The sequence below is a fragment of the Microtus oregoni genome, unplaced genomic scaffold (assembly GCF_018167655.1).
Source record: "Microtus oregoni isolate MIOR12 unplaced genomic scaffold, Mior012 000013F_ref0000133, whole genome shotgun sequence".
In the NCBI taxonomy this organism is placed as follows: Eukaryota; Metazoa; Chordata; class Mammalia; order Rodentia; family Cricetidae; genus Microtus; species Microtus oregoni.
The window spans coordinates 9,542,824-9,570,457 of record NW_024543072.1 but is presented as its reverse complement, the minus strand read 5'-3'; the positions used below and the strand labels follow the sequence as shown (position 1 = coordinate 9,570,457).

The 27,634-nt window shown below is 43.9% G+C and overlaps 2 protein-coding genes across 5 annotated transcripts; one reads left to right on the top strand and one right to left on the bottom strand.

Annotated features, from left to right (window-relative positions):
- Positions 1-274: 274 nt before the first annotated feature.
- Positions 275-22,774, bottom strand: Oxnad1 (oxidoreductase NAD binding domain containing 1). Of its 4 annotated transcripts, none has more exons than XM_041662774.1 (9): positions 22,446-22,774; positions 16,281-16,415; positions 13,867-13,989; positions 13,542-13,605; positions 10,386-10,492; positions 9,318-9,459; positions 5,807-6,049; positions 4,351-4,459; positions 275-3,365 (listed from the first exon to the last, which is right to left on the bottom strand). In XM_041662774.1, the coding sequence occupies exons 3-9, from the start codon at positions 13,980-13,982 to the stop codon at positions 3,211-3,213; spliced, it is 936 nt and encodes a 311-aa protein (XP_041518708.1). In that variant the 5' UTR covers positions 13,983-13,989; positions 16,281-16,415; positions 22,446-22,774; the 3' UTR covers positions 275-3,210. The 4 variants fall into 4 exon arrangements, with proteins under 4 accessions (XP_041518708.1, XP_041518707.1, XP_041518709.1 ...); XM_041662773.1 differs by having other exon boundaries at positions 13,867-14,003; positions 22,446-22,767; XM_041662775.1 differs by lacking the exons at positions 16,281-16,415; positions 22,446-22,774 and adding an exon at positions 15,082-15,233 and having other exon boundaries at positions 13,867-14,003.
- Positions 22,775-22,918: 144 nt separating this feature from the next.
- Dph3 (diphthamide biosynthesis 3) lies at positions 22,919-26,182 on the top strand. Its single transcript, XM_041662777.1, has 3 exons — positions 22,919-23,118; positions 23,507-23,581; positions 25,784-26,182. The coding sequence occupies exons 1-3, from the start codon at positions 23,011-23,013 to the stop codon at positions 25,847-25,849; spliced, it is 249 nt and encodes an 82-aa protein (XP_041518711.1). The 5' UTR covers positions 22,919-23,010; the 3' UTR covers positions 25,850-26,182.
- The last annotated feature ends 1,452 nt before the right edge of the window (positions 26,183-27,634 follow it).

Genomic DNA, 27,634 nt, shown 5'->3' with positions numbered 1-27,634 from the left:
CCATGGGAAAACACAGATATTTACATTTTGATTCATAACAGCAGCAAAATTACAGTTATAAAGTAACAACAAAATAATTTTATGCTTGGGGGGTCACTACAACATGCAGAATGGTATTAAGGGGTCACAACATTAGGAAGGTTAAGAACTACTGGTCTACCCACATGAAGGACGAAGTCAGTGAACAATGTCAACTCTGCTCAGCCTCCTGAAATCCTTTCTGAGGACAAAGAACAAACGAGCAATGATAACACATCCATTCAGTGTTATTCATATAACTGCATTTAATCCCCTTAAAAGTCCGTAAAAAGGGTCAGCACTTATTTTTACTCAGGTACAAGTGGAAAATTTACATGAAGCAAAAACCAGCCAAGAAACTGACCAAAGTCAAGTCCCCAGGACATGTACAACAGCTCTGCAGAGTCTCCACAGGCTGTACCCCTGCCGCAGCCTAAACTGCACGCCACATGGCTGAAGCTTGCTCAGACTGAACACCAGAGAGAGATGCGGGCTGGCCTGGCAGCAAGCACACTGGGGCGTTCCCAGCCCGCAGACCAGAATATGCCACGCAGCACTTAGCACCAGAAAAGAACCAGAAAGAATAACAGTGCAGGCAAACGAAGACCAGAGCCTGGCCCACTGCATCAGTTCCGAACAGTGTCAGCAAGTAGGTGCAGGGTGGCCGCCACAGCTGGGGTCTCCAGACAGGAAGCCCATGTCCTCTGACAACAGGAGGAACACAGCATGGTGCTGGCAGGACAGAGGCAGGATGGCCCCGAAGCTGCCATTTCACAGTGCTCTGGGAAGGCTCCCTAGCCACAGCCACTCTTTCACAGAGGCTTTGGATGGACTCTTCCTGTCCCTTGTTCCCTCCACTGCAGTTGGAGAGGAGCCCTTTGCTGACTCCACACTCCTGTATCTTAGTTCTGCATCCTACGCCTCTTCTTTAAAAATTAATTTTGTGTGTAGGGTGTTTTGTCTGCATCTATGTGGGAGCACCACATTTATGCAGGGCCCAAGGAAGAATGAAGAGGCCATCATATATCCTACGACTGAAGTTACAGATGGTTGGGAGCCACCATATGGGTGCTGGCAATTGAATCTGGGTCCTTTGGAAGAATAGTTAGTGCTCTTAATCACGGAGTCATCTCTTCAGCACCTCCCATGCCTCTGAGAGCTCAGCCCTGAAGTTCATCCCTCAGCATGGACACTTTGGAGGACAATCAGTAAAGTTCCAGTTCATTGTGGCTGCTCAGAACTTCTCCCAAGCCTCTTTCCTCCGAAGGCAGATGTCCACTTTCTGAGGTGAACAATAGCCCCCTCAGACCCACAGGCCCATCTCTCTCACTGAATATGAGATATAAGAGACCAAGAGTGTTCAGTCAATGACACAGGTCATACAACAGGGATCTCATATGACTATACCACCTAGTGACACCTCAAGTTTGTGATGTGCACTTTATAATGTCTGCACAATGCTAAAGTTCAGAGTGTGCCCAGCCATTGATGACACATGACTCAGCTCAGAGTCTCTTAAAACCTGACAAAACTTCAATCAAAGCAGAGGTTAAACGGTGTTTGTCCTCCCCCAATGCTGAACTACTCTAGGCCAGGAAGCTCTCGGGCTATGTGCAGCAACAGACTAGAGCAAGCTGCCTCTCTCACCTGCTCAAGAACAGACTCTCAGCTGGGCCTCCTGGGTCTTCAGCACTGGGCTTGCCTACGGTCTTTTTATCTCCCATATTCTCTGAGCTGATGCCATGGGCCCTAGCCTTTTTTGCTTCAATGAGTGTATGAACTTTGGACATTTCCCTCCAAATATAAAGAGGTAGACCAGCGCTTTCTACCTCCAGCAGTTTCACCAGAGCAGCCGGGGACGACAGTCTGGCCAGGTCTGTGGATCTGGGGATCTAGTCTGCAACAGGAAAGAACCATCCAGTGAGTATGTACATCCCACCTGCTGGAGCCAGAAACAACCCTAAAAAGGAGGGACGGGAAAAGCAGACAAGCAGGACTTGAAAATGGCTCCACACCTCTTAGCCAATTCTAAGAACATTTGCACAGCCAGCTAGGCCAGCCGCTGATGGAATGAAAGAACAATTACCAACACCTTTGCCCCAAATAAGAAGCCAGCTCCTCAGTGGTAAGGCAGGGGACAGTTTCGTTACAGAAGAATTAATAATAATTACTCAGGGTAGTCAACACCAAGAAGGAAAACAGGATATTCAACCCACTAAAGCAGTTTTCTTAATGAGTTTTCATTTCCTGATGCAACACTGGGGGTTCACACGGGGCTACAGGCCATCCAAAGTAAAAACAACAACAACAAACAACAACAAAAATAACATTAAATATTAAGACTTTTCAAACTAAAATTAAGAATGTATTTAAAATTATAAATTCACTAAACACAAGATTCATGAATCTCTGTCCAATAATTTAAACACAAAACTCCTATTTTCCTTTAATGTAAGTAGACCATTTTTCTTCCTAATGGCAAAGAAAAATTTGCATTAATCAGTTCATGGTGTAAAGGTCAGCCAGTGAAACCATTTTGTGCTAGACCTCCATCTTAATACCTAATGACTGCTTGCCTTAAACTCAAAATTCCAGAAAGACAGGTTCCCAGAAAACAGCCTTGACTCAGTGACCCCTAACCAGAAATCCACAGCAGAGACCCTCCACTAGTGACGACGACTAACTGCTTTCTGCTTTGGCTTCTGTAACTTGTTTACAGATACTCACAGATTGTTTTGAGTCACACTGATCACTTGACAGAAAAGACCAGATTTTGCTTGCTTGAGTAGATGTTGAAAGTCTTCATGTGCTTTTCGCCCTTAATAAACCTTTCCCAATACCCCTCCTTCAGGGCAATCTCAAACTTGGCTCAGAGACTGTCATCCTGCTAGTAGGTAATCAATTTGGACTGAGTGTATGGTCTTTTCCTGGGGCCAGAAACTCCATAACAATGAACTATCATGAAATAGTTAAATAGATATTAATGAAAGAAAAAAATCAGGATAGTCAAGAAAAGCTTGACTCACGAGTTGACAGCATGTTTATTGTGTAAATCTGTTGCTGGTTTTTCTTTTAGTCTTGGGTTGGACACTTAGTTCACAGCTTTAAAAAAGATAGCTCAGGAGGAGGCAAATCCACAAACCCTAAACAGTCTCACTCTCCTGAGTGGCTCTCAGGTCTGGGCCGGCTTCCCTACCACCACTTCTCAAAGCAAATGTGTTCCTTGGGAACATGGCTGCTCTCCAGTTGCTTAGAGAAAAAGTCCGTCATTGGAGGCGGGCCGCAGATATAGAACAGAGTCTCTGCTGAAATGTGGTGTCGTATCTCCTTCTCCGTTATTCTTCCTTCTACCAAAAAAAGAAAACAAAAGAAACACCAATCAGGCTAGGCACATTTGTATCCTGACCTACAACAGATGGGTGGCAGAGGTCACCTGCAGCACTGTGAGCCTGATCTGCACCATGGTTCACTGTGTGCTGGGTCTCGGCTTCCCAGGCCTACGCAAGCAAAGCAGAAGGCTCATCATCGCCAGTTGCTCTTTAGAGAGAACCCACAAGCTTACCCGCCTTTGTAGAGATGAAAACTGCCTTCAGCCAAGTAAGTAGCTATTTTATTAAGAAATAAATAAAATCCTTTCAGGACGGTAAGATGGCCCAGCACATAGAGGCTTCTACCAAGTCTGATGACCTGAGCTAGATCCCTGAGACTCACAGATGGAAAGAGAGAACCAAGCCCCAAATGTTAAATGTTGTCCTCTGATATCCATACAGAACTGCAAACACACACACATACACACACACACACACTCACAGACACACACACACTTAAAATAACTTTAGCAAAGTATGATGGCTCAAACCTTTAATCTCAGCATTTGGAGAGGAGAGGCAGGTGGATCTTCACGAGTTCCAGGCCAGGTAAGGCTACACAGTAAGACCTTATCCCCAAAACAGTAAAACAAACAAAAAGTAAATAAAAAAACTTTAAGGACTCCTTCCAAATAGAGAAACTGAATAATTTAAATAGCCATAGGTTAGCCATAGGTGGCAAATGGAACTGATTCAATCAAAGCAGGAGTATAATTTATTTGTATATTATAGTCACAATGCCAGGATCTACTAAAAATTGTGAAAAGTACAATTTTAATACGGGCAGTAAGAAACCTATCTATACTAAGCAAATCACAAGTAAGTATTTCTATATGAACTGTCTCAATTCCCCTGGAAATGACATTCCCAGCAAGTGACCCCTAACAGTAAAGTATCTGTGCTTAACCAATTGGCCTGTCTATCCAATTACTGCATAGCTAGCCAATCTCTTTAGAGGACTCACCTGTGATGAATGGTTTAAGCTCTGCACTGATTTGTGTCGTCTGTTTTGTAACATGCAAACTGCATGTAATCTTCTCAGGAAATTCATTTACTAAATCGAGGATATTTTTCTGGAATGTCAAAGAAATTGGGTCAAACTATAATTAAAAAAAAAATCAAACCACAGCTGGGTAGAACGGTCGAATGCCTTTAATCCCAGCACTTGGCAGCCAGAGATAGGTGGGTCTCTATGAGTTCAAGGGCAGTAGGGTCTACATAGCAAATTTCAGGCCAGTAAGGACTAATGTCTTAAAACCACCACCATTCCCCTCCTCTTCTTCCTCCTCCACCACCTCCTCTATCTCTGCCTCCTCCTGGTTTTTGAGGAAGTCTCATGTGGTCCAGGTTAACCCTGAATTTGCTATGTAGCTGGATTTGGCCAGGAATGCCCAGTCTTGCAGCCTCACATGTCCAGGGCTGGGCTTACAGGTGTGAGACACCTTGCCTGGCCGTAGTGTTTTTTCTGTTCCATTAACTTCTAGATTTTAGCTCACTGTGGTGATCTGAATGAGAATGGCCCCAGGCTCAGTTTGAATACTTGTTTTCCTGTTGGTAGAATTGTTTGAGAAGCATTGGAAGTGTAGCCCTGTTAGATGAGTGTCACTGGGGAGGACTCTGAGGGTTCAAAAGACTCATGCCCTTCCCAGGTAGCCCTTGCTGCCTCCTGCTTGTGTCTCAAGAGGTGAGATTTTGGTTCTGCTTCAGCACCAAGTCTGCCTGCCTGCTGCACGATGTTCACGGACTCTAACCCTCTGAAACCAGAACCTCCATGTTAAACACTTTCTTTTATAGGTTAACTTGGTCAGAGCGTTATATCACAGTAACAGAAGAATAAGATGCCCACTAAGACTCATCTTACCCTGACACTTAACTGGAAACATGTTTAACTGCACTGGGTGAAATGGCCTGTTAATTCTCACATGAATTGATTAAGCCTTGACAAGTATTTTATGTGAACCTTTGCAGAGAAATCTGAACCTAAGAAAAAAAAATTCCCATTTATATGCATGCCTATTTATTTTTATTGGTATATATTCATTGTTTAGTGATGGGCATCATAAAGACACTTTCATTGGCGTACACCAAGCACTTCAGCCATATTCACCCCATCCTTCTCCCTTTACTCCCTTTCAATCCCCTAGGCAGTTTCACTTCTTTCTTGTCCTGTTTGCCTGAATGAGTTTTCATTGTTTAGTTAGCATACAAAGTAACAGGTTTCATGATAGCATTTTTATACAGTTTATTTTGATCACCCTACCCACACATACACGCCTCTCCTTCTGTCTTGAGCTCTCATTTGTGTCCTTAAGCCTCAATTGTCCCCTTTGCACGTTATCATTTCATGTCACCTGCTCTTTATGGCCTATACAATTTCCCACACTTGCTTACAGCACCCTGTAAACGTATCTCCCCCTTACCTTAAACAGGAGTTCATTGGTGTTCTTGGCACTGTAGAACAGCTTTATTGCTCCTATCTCATAGCCTCTTCCTTTGTCCGCTTGGTCTCGGTGGAGATCTGCTGAGTGGCGCAGGATGGAAAGCAGGGGGTTAATCCCAACCCCTCCAGCAATCAACACGAGGTTTCGAGGGGCATCTGTGGGCTGAGGGTCAAAGAAGAACTCTCCACCCACTCTGAGCGCCACTTCAGAGTCAAGTGTGCACTGAAGCAAGAAAGAAAAGATCCTTTGGTCCCGTGCAGTACGAGTCTCAGACCAAACATCCTGTTTAGGGGAAGCCACCAGGCTGACCCTCAGCCTGTATTTCAGTATTTAGGACAATCTGCACAACTTGTTTTCAATTCTCCCAGAGCCTGGGACTTCTAGGGCTTGATTCTACTTGTTTACCATGTAGGCTGTTCACTATCCCAACTTTGTGACCCACACAACACAGCCATTCTGGTATTAAAAAAGGGGGACTTGCTTCAGAGATTTTGCCATTAACTTCACAGGTTAGGAGCTAAGCTAACAAAAATGGCAATGGACCCAGGCAGGCAGGCAGGCAGGCACTCTGGGGTATGCACCCCGCACCCCTTTATCAAAGTCCTATTCCATGTTCTGACCCAGGCTGAGAAATGGGCTCTCTCTTCAGATGAGCGCTGCAGGCTTGCACTGGCACTGTGGTACCAGCTGTGACTGCTCACGCCTCCTTCGAGGAGGCTGTTCATGCCAGGAATTGAACCGGGTCCTCTGGAAGATCAGCCAGTGGTCTTAACCACTGAGTCATTGCTCCAGTCCATTAATTCATCTTGCACTCTCTTCTCCATTACACCCACAATCAAGATGAACCTGAACAATGACTCATCTTACAAATAAACTCAGATAGCTTCGCACAGATCTAAGTTGACCCGAATTTTCCAGAATGTGACAAGTATGTAAACTATACTTGGGTGTGTTCACTGTTCTAGAAGACCACATCCCAGGTGGTGACAGGAGTGTCCTTCTGTCACCCACACGGCAAGCCCACACCAGCTGCATTTGCAGACCACGTACTGTGGTATAGAAGTCCTCTGACTGCTTCACTCTACCTTGTAAAGAGTGAAGCTTTCACATGTCCAAACTTGAGTGTGGAAATAAAGTCTTTGATTATGGGTCCCTTTCCTTCCTCTCCTCGGGGGGCAGGGGATTCCTGCTAGCATCGGGTTGTGTATGAAAAGATGTCTGGATTATTGTGGCTCTCAGAGAAGACGCGGTGCTGGGTATGTCTGCCTCTTTGCCTCCCTCTGAAACCAGGATCCGGGAACACAGCCATTTACACAGTGAAAGCACAGTTCTGTCTCCCTGTGAGTTCCTGGCATAGACGGACAGAATTTAGTCACATATCACATGCCTTTGGAGGCTCAAAACCTTGGCATTCAGGCCTTGGCTCCTCTCATACCAGGTGAGCAGTGGACACTTCTGAGCAGGGATTTAATTAGAGGTTCAACAACTTAAATGACCAAACTTATCCCTTGAATTCACAAAGTAAGTCTCGTATTGGTGAAGAATTGTTAAATGAATGGAAATCCTTCCTCAAGGGGAAGAATACCTAACCTTGACTGTGTTGAATATGTAGGAGTCACAGGCTAGCGAGTGGGCTTTCCTTCTGACGGCAAGGGGGCCGCTGGGTCAGAAGAGTGTAACTGTAGCCATGCACTGGTGCATGCACGGCTGCACTGGTGACTGCAGTGCTAAACATGCTCCTCCATCTCAAGGCTTAGAAGAATCCCAAACCTGGGAGGCCCTGCCCTTGCTGCAGCCCTGTCACTGGCATAAACACTTCTCTCCTGTCATGAGAGCCTGGAGCAGAAGAAACTGAGAAACGAGAGAGAAACCTTGTGTGGGACAGTGCCACGTGTCTACCCCCTATGCATTTTTGCTGGTGTTCTGGCCAGATCTGCTACTACTGGCTTCCCTCCTTGCCTTACTTGTAGTTCCCACACATGAGAGTACTCTGCAACCTTTACAAACACAGCAGTGAGAATAAAGTTAGTTCTTGCTTTCTGTTCTCTTTTTGTGACTGTCAATGATTTCCAGAAAAAGAATGAAACAGTACTGAGTTTCTGGGTACATTTGGTAAGCAAGAAAACCCTGAAATAGGATGGAGGTTGTGGGTCAATATAAAAGACATACTATGGTATTGGAAGAAGGGGCAATGAAAAGAAAGAAGGGTCAAAAACTAAAGTTCACTTTGTTCCTGGTGTCCTAGTGGGTAATGGCAGGAGGTGTACACAGGCATGGGGGTAAACCTTGTGAGAAAGCACGAGTTACAAGCAACAGTTAGAACTGGATCCTCTCAGAAGCCCGGATGAAGAGCCTGTGGTGATCAGTGTGGAGCACCAAAGACTCAGCATTAATGACCCCTGAGCACTACTCTGTAACTGCAGGAGATTCCCCTCCAGACAGTAGGCAGAGTCAGTTCCTTCCTTTAGGATGGTCATAGTGAGATTGTTTATGTAACAGGTGATTTTCAAACGTTTGTATAGAATGCTTCCAATCCTTTTAAAACACAGTTCACCAACAAGGTTCTGTTTCTCCACCCTCCCTGGAGAACTCAGTGTGAGTTTGCTCACTGCAAGTTCCTGGTCCTCCCACTGGACGTCTTGCCATTCAGGACCCTATTCTTGCGGGTCTGGGTTACAACTGAACACACATTTAATGGAGGCAGACGGAGATGCTCAGATCTCCAACTTTAAAAGTTAGTTGAGGGGCTAGAGAGAAGCTCAGCAGTTTAGAGCATTCGCCACTCTTACAGAGGCATCAGGTTCCATTCCCAACACCCACATGGTAACCCACAACCATCAGTGACTCAGAGAGAATATGCGCATGGTGTGGAGGCCAAAAAATGCAGGCCCATTTCCACCTCGTCTGCTGGTCAGGTCAGAGAGTTTGGAGATTGACAAGCATATTGCTCCTCCTAGCTCAGGAGACGACTGCTTGGTTCTTTTGAAATTAAGAGAGCTCATTCTAGTAGGTCCATGCCATCCTGCCAGGCGGTCAGGATATGCAAATGTACTTCTGCTCCTTCTTTAGTAACTATGAGGTCACCTCGGGAAGGGTGGTCTTCTTTGCTACCTAGACAACAGAATGTTAATGATTTGATGTCTCAAAGTAATAAAGCCACTGACTGGGTGAGTTATCCTTTGTATTATGTTAATAAAGTCTATGTTGGGTATAAAAACCGTGGAAAAATAAACGCGGGTAGAATTTCAGGATTTCAGTAACTGGAATGCCCTCCCGATACTTTCTATGCTTTCTGTCTTATTATTTCTATGCATCTTCATATTCTTTACTTATATGTCTTCAATTCCCACGCCCCTACTCTGGTAAGAAGTATGTCTGTCGTGGTCAGTCCTCAACAACATGATACACAAATAAGCATGCAGGTAAAATATTCATACCATAAAATTAGATAAAGCTAAGAAAAGGTTTTTCTTAAAAGGTCTTTGCTTACCTTCTTGTGAACCCAGATAGCAGGAGGGTGGTCTGTGTATTTCACTGCCAACTCTATTATTCTCTCTTGTTCTAGCAGTTGGGGACTAGAGCAAATTGAAAACCCACCAACGACGTTGACTCCTGGGATAAAGAAATCAACCCTGAAAGGACAGACAAACAAACCATTCCTGTTGTAGTAGCTAAGAAGACTGTCAACAGCAGGCAAAAAAACAAATGGACAAGATTTTAGTTAGACTAAAAAATATAAACTACTAACTTAATAAAAGATTTGTAACCAATCTTAAACAAAATAAAGAGAATTCTTCAGGAATTTTTCTGAAGAACTGTTATGCTAAAAGCTAACTTACACGAACCACATATTACTTAAAAAGACATCAACTATCAAAAATAGCACAAGAAGAAACAGAAAAACCTCATCAGATCTACATAAACTCAAAGGACTGAGTTAATAAAACGTCACAAAGGAGAGTTCTGGTGGCATCCCTGGTGAGCTGCACCGCACACTTAGAGTAGAACTGATGCCAATCCTCCAGAAACCACCCCACACAAGAGAACAGACACGTTGGAACTTACTCTAATGAAGCTGCTATCACCCTTATATCAAAGACACTGAAAACTACAGACCCAGTGGTTCTCAACCTTCCTATTGCCGTGACCCTTTAACACAATTCCTCAGGTTGTGATGATCTCAACCATAAAATTATTTTGTTACTACTTCATAACTGTAATTTTGCTACTGTTATAAATTGTAATGTAAATATCTGGGTTTTCTGATGTTCTTAGCAATCCCTGTTAAGGGTCCTGACCCACTGCTATGGATCACCATCTATTCAAATAAAGAAAAATTCCAAGACTACAAGGTTGGCTTAACATCTGTCCTCATCATTTTTTTTTTAAAATCATGTTGAGAGCTACGTTCAACGAGAGAATCTTCTCAAATAGATATGCCCAAACTGAAATGACCCAGAATCCTTCTCTTCTAGTGGGGGACAGGTAACCACAGAAGTCCTATCCAGAAGAAAATGTGACACCTCTTATCTTACAGGGAAAGGGAGCCACCACTCACCACTGGCCAGCCTTAAAAGAGAAGTCTTTATCAGCGACAAGCAAACGGAGGCTCTTCACTGATGGAGACTCCTGGGCAATTTCACACACCTTAGCTGTAGCCATGACCTGAATCAGCAAAGAGGTTCGGGGCTTAGAAACACGGAACTGCCCAAAAAGGCAAAGCACACACTGCTCTGCTCTGCCCTCTATCAGGTGGTAAACCACACGAACTCTATGAGATCTCTACAACACTATTTTATTCTGAATACAAAAATCATCCTTACAGGTACTGTGTAACTAGTATCCATCTGAATATTGGGCTAGGTACCGCGAAGAACACTGTGAGTGGGAAGCCCTCAGCCACCCTGCTGGGCATCTACTATCCCCCTCAGTAGTGGGCCAGGTGAGGCCATAGTTGCTTCTGAGGAAGAAGTCCATAGATGCTAACAGCAGACTTTCACAGAAAGCAGCTAGCACTGTTTAAAGAGCAAAGAACCAGTGAGCTGGGTCTGTACTCATGCACTTCCTGCTTTGTGAGCCAGGGACTCACTTTGTAGCTCTGACTGGCCTGGGACTATTTAGGTCAGGTTGGCCTTGAACTCACCCACCTAGCCTTGGGCTGTGATTAAGGTACACCACCCCGACTTGCTTGAATGTTTATTTCTTAATTTTTTTCTAATTTATTATATTTTTCCAAAATATAAGCAGTTCATGACCTTAAATCAAGAACACAGAGCCCTTTCCTACTGGGAGCTTGGGAAGCACCGTTCTCAATGCACTTTCTGAAAACTTCCAAGCGGAGTGACTTGGGAACTAGTCATGAAGGGTAATTCGTCCCTTAGCACCCATCAACTGCAAAAACGTCTTTACTTCCTCTGCTCTGCACCTCTCTTTCTCCCCTAAAGCTGGGACACTGTTCGAAGGGTCGAAGACAGACACAGCTCGCCTCAGATTCCTTCTCTGCAATGCCACCTGGGCAGTGGGCAGATGATCAAATGCAGTCCCTTCAACAGAGGACTCCCAACCAGCCCCACCAGGAGATGCTCTGGAAACTTTCTACCCTGATGCTAGCTCACTTTGGCCTTTTTTTCAACCGGACTTCTAGGCCCAACCAACTCTCAATGGGGAGATGACTTTTCACAATGCAGTAGAAAAGTCTCACTACCTCAACATAGCTCCTAAAGTTTCCATCCTTTGCTGTAAAATGTCTTGCCTTTCTTTCTTTGCATTGTACCTAATCCCTTCTTCTTCCTGTCTTGGAGAATAAGTGGGTGATTTTCTATGGCAGCCCCAAGGACTATACCTTAAAGGGGGCGGGGCAGGGTCTCTCTACACAGCACAGGCTGGCCTGGAACTTGCTATATCTACCTCAGCGCTATGATTACAGATGTGTGCCACCAGGCAATGTCTTTTCTACATATACTGTTGATCCTAACCCTATCTGTGCCCTATACTGCTCTCTAAGCAGCTACCAGCTAGCCCTTTCCTTTCTTTAGCACTTTCCTGTTCATCAGACATGATATACGATGCCACTGGCTTTATCTTGAGCAGCTTAGAAAGAAACTATGGAAAGAAGAGAACACAGCTGCTAAGAGAATGGACTGCAGCGAGATGGCCCCCCACTTTAATTTGGCAACACCGTTGACCACCATGTCACCCAGGGCAAATGTCCCAGCCACTTTCAACTAGGAACTGAAACCAGTAACAACCCTGCCTCACAGTGCTACTGGGGATTCTGACGTCACGAATACAAACAAAAGCACTTCTAATGCTGCTGGCTCATAGTAAGTGCATATTGTTTGTTACCTACTTTATTGCATTAATTTATTTTATATCATATATTGCGCTTCATCCATTTATTATTATATATGCCACTGCACAACACATCCCAGGGGAACTGTGGGCATGGATGACAAGGACCAGTACAACGTGGTGGACTGGAACCACGTATCCATTGTAGCCTATCAATTATTCTATGGGAGCAAACTAGAAAGTCTTTAAAGTATTGCGAAACCTTGCCTTCCATTCCTTCCTCTCCTGAAACGAGTTCCCTTAGCCTACACAATCTTCCTGTCCTTGCTGTTCTTCTGAATCATAGGTAGCCTGGTTTCAGTTTAGTGATGAAATTGCTAACAACCTAGACCTTTGAATAAAGTTTGCTAATATCACTCTAATTTATCTACCCATCTCCACATGCCACAAAAAGAGTACATACATGTTTGCGATCAAAACCATTTTTAATTTACAACTGATGGGATTTCACTTTCAAGAAGGAATCATTAACAAGCTTCACATTTATACAGCCAACACTTTTCGTGTGTTGAAAATCTTTTCAGATTTATCAATGGGAAAAGGATAGTTTTCTATATACCTATAAACTTACTCTGCTGAACTCGTTCTACATCTCAAAAAGAAGACAATCAAAGAAATCAGCGATGACCTTTAGCACCGAGGCAACTCTAAAGGAGAACTAAGTTTTCAAAGTAGGGCCTAGCAACATACCTATATGTTAAAGAGTACCCTGGTATTAACACACACAACTATGGAGGCAATATGCCTGATCATGTTTGTGGAAGTGCATACAAACAGGATTTATCTTGCCTCACATGGACTTCTAATACTAAACTAAATATAGCTGACTATTGCGAAACAACTGAAAAAGTAAAGGCAAGTATTCACTGTGTGTTTTTAAGTGGAAACAGGGTTACTCACTGAGGTAAAGGGTGAGGATCCTCGGCACCCTTCAGCTGGCAGGCTAGCTTTCTATAGCCTGAGTATGACTGACAGTCTGCAGGGGAAGGGCAGTGAGCTCATCCACCTTCCTGTCTCAACTGTCAGTGCTGCTCTGATGAGCTAGGAGGTGCTTCTACAGTGGGGCGAACATGGACTTTGAGACATGATGGCAAAAAAAGAAGAAAAGGTAAGCCATTCGTCATGTGTAGAGGCCCTACAGTTCCCTCTCCTACAGCATGCCCTCAATGTGCCTGTGTGGAGGGCGCTTAGTCCCATCTGTGCCCCCTCACCAAAACAGCCCGTTCACACCAAACTTAGTGGAAAATCTTAATACCGCTCAGCCACTGCTTCCAAATCAGCTATCCTATCCCCTGCTGAGGACATTCCAGGGGAGGAAAATAAAATTTCCCTGATTGTCCCACCATGCCCCAGGGATACAGACCTCCCGTCGGAGGACACTTGCAGTTCTCTCCAAGTGATCAGCTTTCCTTCTAGATTTCATTATGCTTTTTAAAAGAAGGTAAAGATAGATTAGTAAGCATTATCCTCATAACATAACAAAACTAGCTTCCCCTGCCAAAAACCATGGCTATCAAAAATGTGATTAATTTTGGATTTTATAAAATAGCGAACCTCTGACAGTGCTAAAATGCCCACTCATTTCTGATCTGAAGCCAGGATGCTGCCTCTCTTAAAGGACCTCCCAAACCATCAGGAGATCAGGGTTCGAGAATTAACCCAAATGGCAGCAAAGGCCAACAACTCACCTGGTTAGAGTAAGGTGCCGCCAAGTGCTGGCTGTCAATCTCCACGAAGCAGCCTGCGTGTAGATGGCTCCCACAGTGCTGCGAGTCAACCCAGGAATCAAGACAACATGGGCCATGGTGCTCCTGAACAAATGGAACTGAAATTTCAAATCATTTTCAGAGAAAAGTAGAGAAATGCCAGACTATGTTAGGGGCAGTGGCAAAAGACTGTGGGGGCTGGAAAGATGGCTCAGTGGTTAAGAATACTGGCTATTCTTCCAGAGGACCTGAGTTCAATCCCTAGTGCGCATATGGCAAGTAACTCCAGTTACAGGGTATCTGATGCCCGCTTCCGACCTTTGCAGGTACCAACACACGGTACACAGACAAATACACAGGCAAAACACCCATACACATAAAATCAAAGCGCCTACCCACACAATGGAAGAAGAAAATCAATTCCTACAAATTATCCTTTGATTTCCATGTGTATCCCCAGTCTCCCCTCACAAATAAAGAATGAAAGAAATGTAATGAAAAATTTAAATAAAATTGCTTAAGGATTTGGAATGAGTATGGCAGTACATGCCCTTAGTCCTAGCACTTGGGAAGCAGAGGCAGGTGGATCTCTGTGTTTGAGACCAGTTTGGTCTACATACTGAGTTCCAGGACATACAGGGCTATATAGACCCTGTCTCCAAAACAAAACAAAACAAAAAAACATGTACATGTATTGCTCTTCTAGAAGACCCAATTCCCAGCAACTCTATCACGCAGTTCATATCTACTTGTAACTCCAGGAATCCAACTCCTCTGGCTTACACACACACACACACACACACACACACACACACACACACACACACACTCACACCACATATAATTAAAAATGAAAATAAGTCTTTTTCCCGGGGGGGCAGATTTTCAAGACAGGATTTCTCTGTGTAGCCCTGGCTGCCCTGGAACTCGCTCTGTAGACTAGGCTGTCCTAGAACCCGGAGAACAGCTTGCCTCTGCCTTCCAAGTGCTGGGATTAAAGGCATATGCCACTACTGCCCAGCTAAAAATAAAGCTTTTAAGAATTATTATTTATAAAGCTTAAGGTTCACAAATATTTAAAACAAATAGATAATACCATTTATAACAGACCAAACTAGGAACTATCCAAAAGAAACAAAGTGTGATATATTCATGCACTATACGCAGCATCAATGACAAGGAACACATTTTACTTACATGCTGTAATATTCAGTTATGGGCTGCAGGTATCAAATGGCATCAAAGTAGCTAGACTCCAAAGAGTCTAGACAAAAATAATCCAGAATGTTAGAAATCAGTCTTGGAAAGTGTATGGCTGCTGAGTGCCTCAGGAGGACTACTTTGCAAGATCTTCAAACTGTCCTTGTAGCTAGATACTTTCTGTCTGTATGATACACTTCAATAAAAATGAAATAAAGACTCTCAACACTTTACTCTTGTTTTCTTTTTGGTTTTATGAAATCAGCCCAGGCTGGCCTATGAACTTACTATGTTCCCTAATCTGGCCTCAAACGTGGACTCCTCCTGCCTTGCACTGGGTACAGCATGTACCACCACCCTACCATTTTATGTCTTAAAGTCACAAGACGAGTGGGTACGGCACTGATTAAGAGTCAGGCCATTTACTGTGTGGCTCCCATACCACTTTCTTGTGCGATTTAAAAAATACTTCTAGCTGGGCGGTGGTGGTGCAGGCCTTTAATCCCAGCCTTCTGGAGGCAGAGGCAGATGTATCTCTGTGAGTTCGAGGCCAGCCTGGTCTACAAAAGCGAGTTCCAGGACAAGCTCTAAAGCTACAGAGAAACCCTGTCTCAAAAAACCAGAAAATTAAGAAACAAAAAAAAAATATTTCTTAGCCTAAGACACCCACATTTTCCATACTATACCATCACATTGGTTGGCTCTCTCCTAGGGGCTCTGAAAACAAGGTGAATAAAACATGTCTCTCCCAAGCATTTTAGAAGGTGCTAATTGATTGATTAGAAATAGTGTTACAATATTTAAGCCAACAATGAAGCTTTTGCAGTTTTTCATTCATGAAATTTATTAATGGCCAAGCATGAGGCAGGCACTTGCATAAGCTTTGGCGGGGCAGGTTGGAAGAAAGCTTCTGGGAATTTAGGTTCTAATATGTAGAGATAAAACTAAATCAATGAATATACCAGGTGGCGATGGAAATGAGAATTTCTCAAAAGCCACAGCCCCCAAAGTAGTCTCCAGACAGATGGCCTTCTTCCTGTCCCAGCCCCCTTCAGCAGTGAGGAACAGCTGTGCTACTGGCTATGTTCCCAGTGAGTAGGAGAGGTGGAAGGCTTCTGCTACCTCATGAACCCCCCTTAAATATGCTAAACCAAAAGCAGTGTGTTAGTCACTGAAAGCAAACAAGCAGAACTTACTTAGAAACCCATGGGATTCTGGGGGTCCTCAGCTGGCTGACACAGTATTTTGGTCCTGGTACGATACTAAGACCTCTGGATTCACACCAGCTGGAACAGAGCAATTTTCCATATACCAAAATTCCCACAAAGTTCCTGCAATGGCAGAGACAATAAATGGGTAAGTATAAAGACAGGAAACAGAAAAAGCCCCATCAAGTCTCTCTTGCAAAAGAAAAGACTTATTTAGATTTGACATGTGAATCCCCGTAGTAGTGTTTACTTGACACACACACAGACCCTGGGTTTGAGCCCCAGCACCAAACTGAAGGGAGGGACTTTCATTGCGATGAGAGGTCCTCACTCTCAACTACTCCCTGCCATCAACCCTTCCCCCTTTGTGACCATTTCTTTTTATTCCTCATCTGCTGCTTCTTGATATTTCATGGTCTGAGTCCAACTCCTGCAACTTAGGGGACCCACCCCATGAGATACCCTCCGCACGGCTGCATCCAACTGTCTGTGGATGTCCTTCCTGTCTGATCTCAGGTAGTTCCCCTTATGGTTCTGCCCAGCTTGAGCTGGTACTGTGCTGAAGAAAGTAAAATTTTAGTCAACAGCTAGAAAAACAGTTATAAGACACTTAGGATCAAAGTCTCTATCATTAAGTTCATCCTCCGGTGAAAGGTGGACATTGTTCCACTAATATTTTAGACAACAAAGCTAAAAAAAATGCTTTTACAATACAGTATACCTTTAATGACTACACTGTTTAAAACAGTCTACTTCGACAGATTCAACGCAATGCCCATCAAAATCTCAAAATCGTAGCAAAATTCTTCAAAGACCTTGAAAGAATGGTACTCAAAGGCCGGGCGGTGGTGGCGCAGGCCTTTAATCCCAGCACTCGGGGGCAGAGGCAGGAGGATCTCTGTGAGTTCAAGGCCAGCCTGGTCTACAAGAGCTAGTTCCAAGACAGGCACCAAAAACTACAGAGAAACCCTGTCTCGAAAATCAAAAAAAAAAAAAAAAAAAAAGAATGGTACTCAAATTCATTTGGAAAAGCAAAAAACCCACGATAGCCAAAACAATCATGTACATCCTGGAGGCATCATAACCCTGACTTCAAACTCTACTACAGAGCTACAGTACTGAAAACAGCCTGGTACTGGCATAAGAACAGACAGGAGAACCAATGGAACCAAGTAGAAGACCCAGATATCAATCCACACATCCTCAAACACCTGATCTTTGATAAAGAAGCAAAAAATGTCAAATGGAAAAATGAAAGCATATTTAACAAATGGTGCTGGCATAACTGGATATCAACATGTAGAAGAATGAAAATAGACCCATATCTATTACCATGCACAAAGCTCAAGTCCAAATGGATCAAAGATCTCATCATAAAGGCAGCCACACTGAACCTTATAGAAGAGAAAGTGGGAAGTACACTTGAACGCATTGGCACAGGGAACCATTTCCTAAATATAACCCCAGCAGCACAGACACTGAGAGAAACAATTAATAAATGGGACCTCCTGAAACTGAAAAGCTCTGTAAAGCAAAGGACCCGGTCAACAAGACAAAATGACAACCTACAGAATGGGAAAAGATCTTCACTAACCCCACATCAGACTGAGGTCTGATCTCCAAAATATACAAGGAACTCAAGAAAATGGATACCAAAAGAACACATAATCCAATAAGACCTAAACAGAGAACTCTCAACAGAGGAATCTAAAAGGGCTGAAATGACACTTAACAAAATGTTCAGCAACCTTAGTCATCAGAGAAATGCAAATTAAAACAACTCTGAGATTCCATCTTACACCTGTAAGAATGGCCAAGATCAAAACCACTGATGACAACTTATGCTGGAGAGGTTGTGGGGTAAAGGGAACACTTCTGCATTGCTGCTGGGAATGCAAGCTGGTACAACCCCTTCGGATGTCAGTGTGGCGATTTCTCAGAAAATTAGGAAACAACCTTCCTCAAGACCCAGTAATACCACTTTTGGGTATATATCCAAAGGATGCTCAATCGTACCACAAGGACATATGCTCAACTATGTTCACAGCAGCTTTGTTTGTCATAGCCAGAACCTGGAAACAACCTAAATGCTCCTCGACCGAAGAATGGATAAGGAAAATGTGATACATTTACATAATGGAGTACTACACAGCAGAAAAAATAATGACAGCTTGAATTTTGCAGGAAACATTATTTTGAATGAGGTAACCCAGACACAGGAAGACAATTATCACATATACTTACTCATAGGTGGTTTTTAAACATAAAGCAAAGAAAGCCAGCCTACAAACCACAATCCCAGAGAACTTAGACAACAATGTGAACAATGTTGTAAGAGAGACTTACATAGAACTAATCTACATGGGAAGTAGAAAGTAGAAAAAGACAAGATCTCCTGAGTAAACTGGGATCATGGGGACCTTGTGGGAGGACTGAAGGGGAGAAGGGAGAGGATGGGAGGGGAGCAGAGAAAAATGTAGAGCTCAATAAATATCAATAAAAAAGAATATAAATTAAAAAAGCCAGTCTATCCACACAGCTGGCAAACTAAAGAAAGTTAATTTTCAAAAGCTGCTCTTTATCAAAGACTAATTTTTTAACAGTACCATGATCAACAGTGTCACCTACTGGCAAATAAAGGCATTTTTATAAAACTGTGCTCAACTTGCCTTCTAAGCTTTATTCTAGTCCTTAGAGTGTGTATGTGTGTGTGCATGCACACACGTGTGTGTATTTATTTAAATCAGACTGGCAACCGGTTCTTTATAAAATTGTGTTCAATTCACCTTCTAAGCTTTATTCTAGTCCTTAAACTAAAGTGTATTTGTGTGTGTGTATTTATCTAAATCACACTGGCAGGCTGGTTCAGTGGGTAAAGGTGCCTGCTGTCAAGCCCTAGAAGCTGAGCACGAGATGGGTACTGCCACAATTAAAGGGATGGGGGATAAATATGACAGAAAATAGGAGCAATGAAATGTGTGGGTGAGGGGTCTTCGTAGAGGCCTCTCGGGGTGAGGTCCACTGAGCCCAGCGCAGCACCCAGAGGCAGCTGGGCAGACATGAAGGGGCGAACACTACAGCAGAGATCTTGGCAAGAACAAAGCCTAAGAAGAGCCAGGGCCAGTGTACCTGGAGAACAAGCTGGGAGACAGTGACAGGGAGATGTCTACCTAAGTGTGTCCTGGGTCACAGCAGGCCAATGTAAAGTTATAAACCTCACCTGATGGGCACGAGAAGCAACTGAAGAACGCCAGTCAACCAGAAAAAGGACATGATGTGAGATAAGTGATTAGATTTTTAAGACTGCCTGGGTTGAAGCAGGAAGTTGGACTTAGTCTAAGATTCTGGTAGAGCAGTAGTAGCAGAGCTGGCAGAATGGACAGTATAGAAAATGTTTGGATATCTGGGCCCTGCAACTTCCTGTACCATCCCTGCTGGTTTCCTCTCATTCTGCTTGAACTGGATCATACAGAGCAGAGTTATTCATTAAGAGTCTGGTTCTAGGATCAGAAGGATCCAACTCGATGCCATGACTTTCCAGCTTTGCCTTAGCTAATTCTTCAGCCCATAAACCTCATTTCCCAATGCTAAAGATACAGCCTATCTGTACCCTACTGTGTTATTTGAATGACACAATATGCATAAGCATTTCAGAAACACAGCATCAACTACCATAAACAATTGGCTCATTACTTTCTCTTTTTAAAATAACATATATGCAAATGATTAGTTGAGAAATTACAAAGAAAAGCTAGCTGGCCCCTGGCGGTGTTATGAATAGCTATGGCCTCCATAAACTCATGTGTTTTGAATAGCTGGCCCATAGGGAGTAGCGCTATTATGAGGTGTGTCCTTGCTGGAGGAAGTGTCACTGTGGGGGAAGACTTTGAGGTCTGATATGCTCAAGCTACATCCAGTGTGGCTCACAACTACACTCGCTGTGGCTCAGCCTCCTTCTGCTGCCAGCAGATCAAGATGTAGAATTCTCAGCTCCTCCAGCACCATGTTTGCCTGCATGCCGCCATGCTGATAATGGACTAAATCTCTGAAACTGTAAGCCAGCCTCAATTAAATGTCTTCCTTTATAAGAGTTACCATGGTCATGGTGTCTCTTTACAGCAATAAAACCATAGCTAAGACATCCCTGTAACTTCAAGTCTTAAGATGACCAAGAAAATTGTTTTGATGGGTCTGAATTGATTTCTAAAAGATCAAGACTTGGGGTGTAGCTAAGTCAGAAGAGCATGTATTTAGCATGCATAAACCCAAGGTTTGATTCCCAGTACCAGTAAAAAAAATGTTTTTAACATTTATTTTATTATTTAAGTTTGCCTACATGTCTTGTGTGTACCATGTGTGTACCTGATGCTTATGGAAGTCAAAAAAGGAAGTTGGATCCCTTGGGACTGGAGTTACAGACAGTTGTGTGCCTCAATGTGGGTACTGGGAATGAAACCCAGGTCATCTAGCAGAGCAGTGCCAACTGTCCAGCCTCATTTTCTTATTGTTTTTCTGTATATGGGTTTTTTCCCTGCATGTACAGCTGTGCACCATTCCTGGTGCCCTCAGAGGCCAGAAAAGGGTGGTGGAGGCCCTGGAACTGGAGCTACAGTTATAAGCTTAAGTGTAGGTGCTGAGAATTTAACCTGGGTCCTCAGGAAAAGCAGCTAGTGCTCTTAACTGATGAACCATCTCGTTAGTCCTTTGTTTTTTTTTTTAAATAATAGGCCTAACAATTTATACATACTATGAGCCAAATATGGATGCAGCCAATCATGTGTATGCCTGTGTGTGTTCATTCTCCATTGTATTGTTTGAGCTAGTCTCTCCCTGGACCTGGAGTTCACCAACTGGTTGGCCACTGTGCTCCGGAGATCCACCTGTCTCCGTGCCTGGGCCCCTCTTCCCATCGGTGCTGGAGATCCATATACTTTACATGCCAAGCCGTCTCCCGACCCACAACTACATCCATTTCTGCACATTCAAGAATGCTCATAAGAACTAAAGTTGGGTTCCAACCGTGATCATCTGAACTAAATATAGACACTGGAAAGTCAGTTATTTCCTGTGTCCCAAAGGCTACCTGGGAAATATTTGTGTTTATAAAGATACAAGACTGCCACAGAATTTCTCCTTTGCCCAGACAGGCTACAGTTAACCCTCAACAGGCTACAAATATCTCCTAATTGCTATGTAAGTCTCTAGTTATGAAAAAAAGAAGTGAGATCTTTGAAATAACCTTCCATATACTCATTTAATGCAATGTCTGGATTTTACCTCCCAAAGACTTCTCTGCCTTTAGAACTTTAAAATGTAGTGTCCTTTCAGTGTGCACAAGGTTGGTAACTTACGCAAACCGTATGTACTTAAAAGTTAAGTGTAAGTTATAGAAATGTAGGCTACATAAGCCATACCTGAGTATAGTATAACAATATAAGTATATAGTATAACTATTAATTCCCGCGCAAAACAATATTAGATTTCAATCTTTTCTCAGAAAGGAAGAACTAAAGAATGCAAATTTCCAACTCCGAGAGCCCATCAAGTCAGACTCGGGTACAGGATCTTCTTCTGCCACAGTGGTTTTTCACCACACTGCACTCCTCCAGTGAGACCTGAGTGAGTGAGATCCTAGTAACACAGCAATGCTCCAAAGTCCCTGGTTGGAACCAAAACAGGCCCAGCACTGCTTTCAGGACAGAGGTCTTTCTATTTGCATTTTGCTTCTACCTTCAAGAAGTTGCATGTGACAACACTACCAGGAAAACCATTAATTTTTTTTCTTTTCTTTTTTTTTTTTAATACCAAGAACTAAAGTTCACGTAAATAATTTGTTCCTGGACTTTGGAGACAGCCAGGTCCCTCATTATGCCTAGATATGTAATCTTGGGCAAGATGCCTAGTCTCTGAATCTGGGTTAAAGATAAATAAAATGGAGTTTTGAACCCCAGGATCAATAGAATTACATTTAGCGCACTGGGTGACCCGCTAAAATCCCCAATAATTAAAAGTGATATTATCGCTACTGCACCTATCACTGTAGTGAACATTGCAAATAAGGCTAGAACTCGTCCCTGTCTTACAGATCTTGGTTCCCTACAACACAGCTCAGGGTGTCTGAAGGTGGCCTGGGTGAGACAGGCAGCGAAGTACCTGCAGGCAGGAACTACAACAGGCCGCTCAAGGTCGCCTGAAACGCAATTCCAGAAGAGCTGTGTGTCAACCACCGTGGAGGGCTGGAGAGGACGCTGCCTGCGTGGCTCCCTGCGTCTCAGTGACGAGGCGCGGCCATCTAATAAGGGCCGCAGCTTCCAGTCAACTCTTGAAAGATTCTCTGAAGTCAGCGATGGAGGACGAGACTCCAGACGCCAGGAAACTAACTACTGGTTCACGGCCCAGGCCCAAACTCCCCGGGCCCCGGAGTGACGTAGAATCCGCGAGCGAGACCCCTCATACTATTGGTCATTGCCATCCAGTGGGCGGAGCGATGAGCAACCCTGCTGCGCAGGAAGCACCATCTTGGGCCACTAAGCGCCCAAGCTCGGCTATCTCCAAGGCGACCGCGACCCGGTCACCCATTTGGCCGTGGCGTCGGAGGTACGTCATCTCCTTGCGCCCTCCCGGAAGTGATTGTCCCTGCTGCCGGGTGGGTCGGGACGCCAGACTTTCTGTGCCCCGGCGGAGTTAGGGGCACTGATGCAGTTTCTGCTCGGTGACCATGGCGGTGTTTCACGACGAGGTGGAGATCGAGGACTTTCAATATGACGAGGACTCGGAGACTTATTTCTACCCCTGTCCCTGTGGGGATAACTTCTCCATCACCAAGGTATCCTTAGGGCCCGCCGGCGACTCCGTGCTTGCGCATTTTCGCTTCCGGTGTCTCTGGCAAGCCTCAGTCTCTCACGTGTTCTTCTGAACCCCCGCCCCTAAAGTAGTAACAAGCTGTCAGGGGTACACGGTCTGGCTGGGGGCGCAGTTCTCCCTAGCCCCATCCTTAAAATCTCCCCCCACCCCCCACCCCGGAGCTTCTTTGAGAAGGGAACTCGATCTTGTACCCCAGGGTTTTGGAGTAGATTGAATCAGAGGTGACACTTGGGGAAAAGTTCTTTGCGTTATTACCCAACCCAAGACTTGCACATAGACATGGGAGAGGTTTGTGGGAAGATGACGGAAGGGAAGCTATGCTGACCGTACGTTGTTTGATTTCGTCGTAGGAAGACTTGGAGAATGGAGAAGACGTGGCAACGTGTCCTAGCTGCTCTCTCATTATAAAAGTGATTTATGACAAAGTAAGGGATACATTAAAGGGGGCGGTGGTGTGAGATGATGACAAAACCTTAGAGCAGCCTGTCTGATATAAAAGTGCAGAAGAGTATTGGGTTTTTGGTTTATTTGGGGGGTGGAGGTGGGGTTATTGTTGTTTGTTTGTTTTTTTGACACAGGGTCGTTATATAGCCCTGGCTTTCTTGGAACTCGCTATGTAGACCAGGCTGATTTTGAACTCATAGAGCTCCCCCTGCCTTTGATTCCCAGTGCTGTGTTTAGAGGTGTGAGCCATCACTCCCGGCCTAGACGACTGTTTTCTTAACTTTATGCTAGACCAAGGGCTATTTTAAAAAAGCTTTAAAAATGGTCAGTACATAGCTGTATGATAATGTTGTTCACGTTTAAATTATGTAACGTGTTCACTTTGGAAAGGCAATTGATCTATAATGAAAATCTAGTGAAAAAGACTTAATCAAGAATGAAAAAATATGAAGGTATTTTAGTCGATGTTCTTTCTTTTGACATTTCCCATGTATTTAATATTTAGTTGTTTAGAGCTGCAGGACATTTCGAAAGACTGCATTTTATTGCTTGCCTGGTTTATGCATACAATCAACATTATCTTGTTTGAGATTTCTCAGATTCCTACCTGTGATTTTACAGTTTCATGTTAAATTTGTTCCTTCATACCCAATGAGAATGACTGTAGGAAGGGGTAAATGCTTTTATGCCCCACCCAAAGTGCAGTTAATGTTTTGGAGTCTTAAGTAAGGAGCTTAACAGTCTTAAGGATGAACTCTAAAATGAGTTTAGGGTGAATTAGCCCAGAGCAGAGAGCTATGTGAGAAGCAGGCTTTAGTTTAGACAATAATGTAGAACTTTAATGATTCATTCTTGAATTAAAATGGTCTCTGGTACGAAGAGCAACAAGGACAGACTAGGGGCTCACTCCTTGGGAATCACACTGTAGATATGCAGAGTTCTTGTGGTAGCTGGCATCAACCAGAATAAAAGACCAGAGACTGAGCTGGGGGTCGTGGCCCATACCTTTAATCCCAGCATTCAGGGGGCAGAGGCAGATAGAGGTCTGTAAGTTTGAGGCCAGCCTGCTCTATAGAGAGAGTTCTAGAAAGGCTGGGATTGTTAAATAGAGAAACTCTGTCCTGAAAAGTCCAAAAAAATAAAAAATAAAAAAGACCAAAAAGCCAGCTCCCTGCAAAAAAAGCAAAAGCAACAAAAACAAACCCAAAATAAAGATCAGAGACTGAACCCCATTTTCAAATTAGATATTATTTCAGGTCTGTGTTGAGAAACACAGAGACCTATTTTTTTTTTTTTGTTTTTTTTGTTTTTCGAGACAGGGTTTCCCTGTGGCTTTGGAGCCTGTCCTGGAACTAGCTCTGTAGACCAGGCTGGTCTCGAACTCACAGAGATCCGCCTGCCTCTGCCTCCCAAGTGCTGGGATTAAAGGCATGTGCCACCATCGCCCGGCTACAGAGACCTATTTTTAAAGAGGCTACATATTTGAATGATCAGGCAGATATTGAACTGATTAATGCAAAACCTTAAAAGATGTGACACGTTAATTTCTGGGAAGTGGTTGCTTTCTAGCAAGATGGGCTCGTTTATAAGACATTGCTTATTAAATAATGAGTTTAGGACTAAACTTCAACATGCTCTTAATTCTCATTCTAGTGCTGACACCACAAAAATGAAATGCTGTAGGGTCTGGAGAGCTGGTTAGTGGCTAAGAGCTTCTGAAAAGGCCTGGAGTTCCATTTCTGTCACCCACCCTGGTGGCTCAGAGCCACCTGTAACTCCAGCTCGAGGGAATCTGGTGATCTCTTCTTTGCCCCGCCCACACACGTGGGGCAGGACATAAACATAAGTGAAAATACAATAAATCTTGAAGGTGTTCCTTTGCCTCAAATTGTGTCACAGAGATGGCTGCTAACATCTAGTGTAGAGCAAGGGTCCTGCTAACACTGTACAATGGACAACAGCTTTTAATCTGAAGTCTTAGATTTTTTTAAATTTTTTGTTGCCATTTTTCTAATACTATAAATAGATTTTTCCTAAATTTCACATTTGATGTTTTTATTGCTAGCATATAATAATAATAGTAATGATAATAATAGAAACAAATAATATAGCAGTGAAGAAGATGTTAATGCATTTGTGCAACAGACACCTGGTGGCTAATAGCCTTTCTTCTTCTGTCTTAGGATCAGTTTATGTCTGGAGAAACAGTCCCAGCACCTTCAACCAACAAAGAGTTAGTTAAATGCTAAAGAAGCCCTCAGGGACCCACATCCTGGGCAGCAGGCAATGAGCCCAGGTGAACGGATCAAGCGCTGAGTGAGCCCCCTCTCCACAGGACAACTCTCTGGGGCTTGCTCTTCCGAGGGTGGGCATCATCATCAGCTGCTGAATTCTTCATAAGAAATGAGCCCGTGACGTCAGCCCTGGATTTCGTGCTTACACGGCATTAGAAGGATTCCTGATTGTCCATCTGAATTTAAAGGAAGAGCCTTATGATCTGGCACTTTTTCTTTCTCCTGGTTGCACCATTTGAACATCTTAAAACTAACTCATTTTTCTGAAAACAACATTATCCACTTCAATCCTGAGGTGTTTTATTTTTTTTTAAAGATTTACTGTTTTATTTTTATTGTGTGTATATGTGTGTGTGGTGTGTGTGTGTGTTGAGTGCAGCTGTTCAGGAAGGCTGGAAGCATCGGGTCTCCTGGAACAGGAGTCGCAAATGGTTGTGAGCCACCGACATGGGTGCTGGGACCCAGACTTGGGTCCTTGGAAAGCACTACACGGTCTCAAACTCTGAGCCATCTTTGCAGCCTGCAGGCTCCTTATTTTGATGGAGCTGCGGAGCTGATTCAGACGAGGCCTTTCTCTGTCATTGTTGGAAACCTAGGGGAATCTGTGCCTTTCCTGCTGCTGTGCTCTGGCTCCTTTGGCAGCCAGCCGCCCTGATCTTGCTGCGACTGCATTGTTGGTGTTTGCAGTCATTCCTGTTGCTCTTCATGCACAGAGTTCAGTCATAGAATTGACTGTGAGGCCAAGGTTTCTCTGTAGCTTCCAGTTAGTGACTGAGGAGGGCCAAGCTAGAGGGAAATGGTAAAAGGAACAGCTCCTGATACTTGGTGCATCCCTTATGTTAGGACAGGAGGAAAAGAAACACAGCCAATGGAGGAAAACTGCTGTCATTGCAAGGCGTGAAGTCTGGCAACTTGGCAAATGAAAGTACATGAATAATTGTTCCAGGCTGGAGCAAGCGTTTCTGTATCTGGGCCTTTAGTTCTTGAGGTGACCAAGGGACCGCATTTCAGATGGGTTAGGTTGAGTCTTCACATAGCAGCATTTGTAACATGTCACGGCCTGTGTGACCACTAGTCCTCATAAGTGACACCTCCATGGCAGAGCATGAGGGCACGCCTAACAAGCCTGCACATGATGAGAAGGAGAAAACCTTCCCTCGCTGTGGTCTGAGAGTTTCTGTAAACACAGCTTTGCTGTGAATGCATAGACTTGAAAGTGTACTGGTGTCCAGCAGATTGATTGGGGCGTGGCTCCTGCAACTGAAAAGGCCAGTAGGGACTGGAGAGAAGGCTCATGTTCAGTTCCCAGTACTCGCATAGTTCACGGCTGTCTGTTACTCCAGTTCCTGGGGTTCTCATGCTTTCTTCTGACCTCTGCGGACACCAGGCATGCATGTGGTTACACATACGCAGACAAAACACCTATACAACTAAATAAAATTCTTTTTTAAAAAGAAAATAGCCAGCCGGGCGATGGTGGCGCACGCCTTTAATCCCAGCACTCGGGAGGCAGAGGCAGGTGGATCTCTGTGAGTTTGAGACCAGCCTAGTCTACAGAGCTAGTTCCAGGACAGGCTCCAAAGCCACAGAGAAACCCTGTCTCGAAAAAAAAACCAAAAAAAGAAAAGAAAATAGCCAATAAATATGTTGTACCCACTCAATGGAGGCTTAAATTAAAATATGTAACCGGGTTGTTTTTTTTAACCAGTGAGTAATGTACAGTTCTAGGTAGCCATTAGG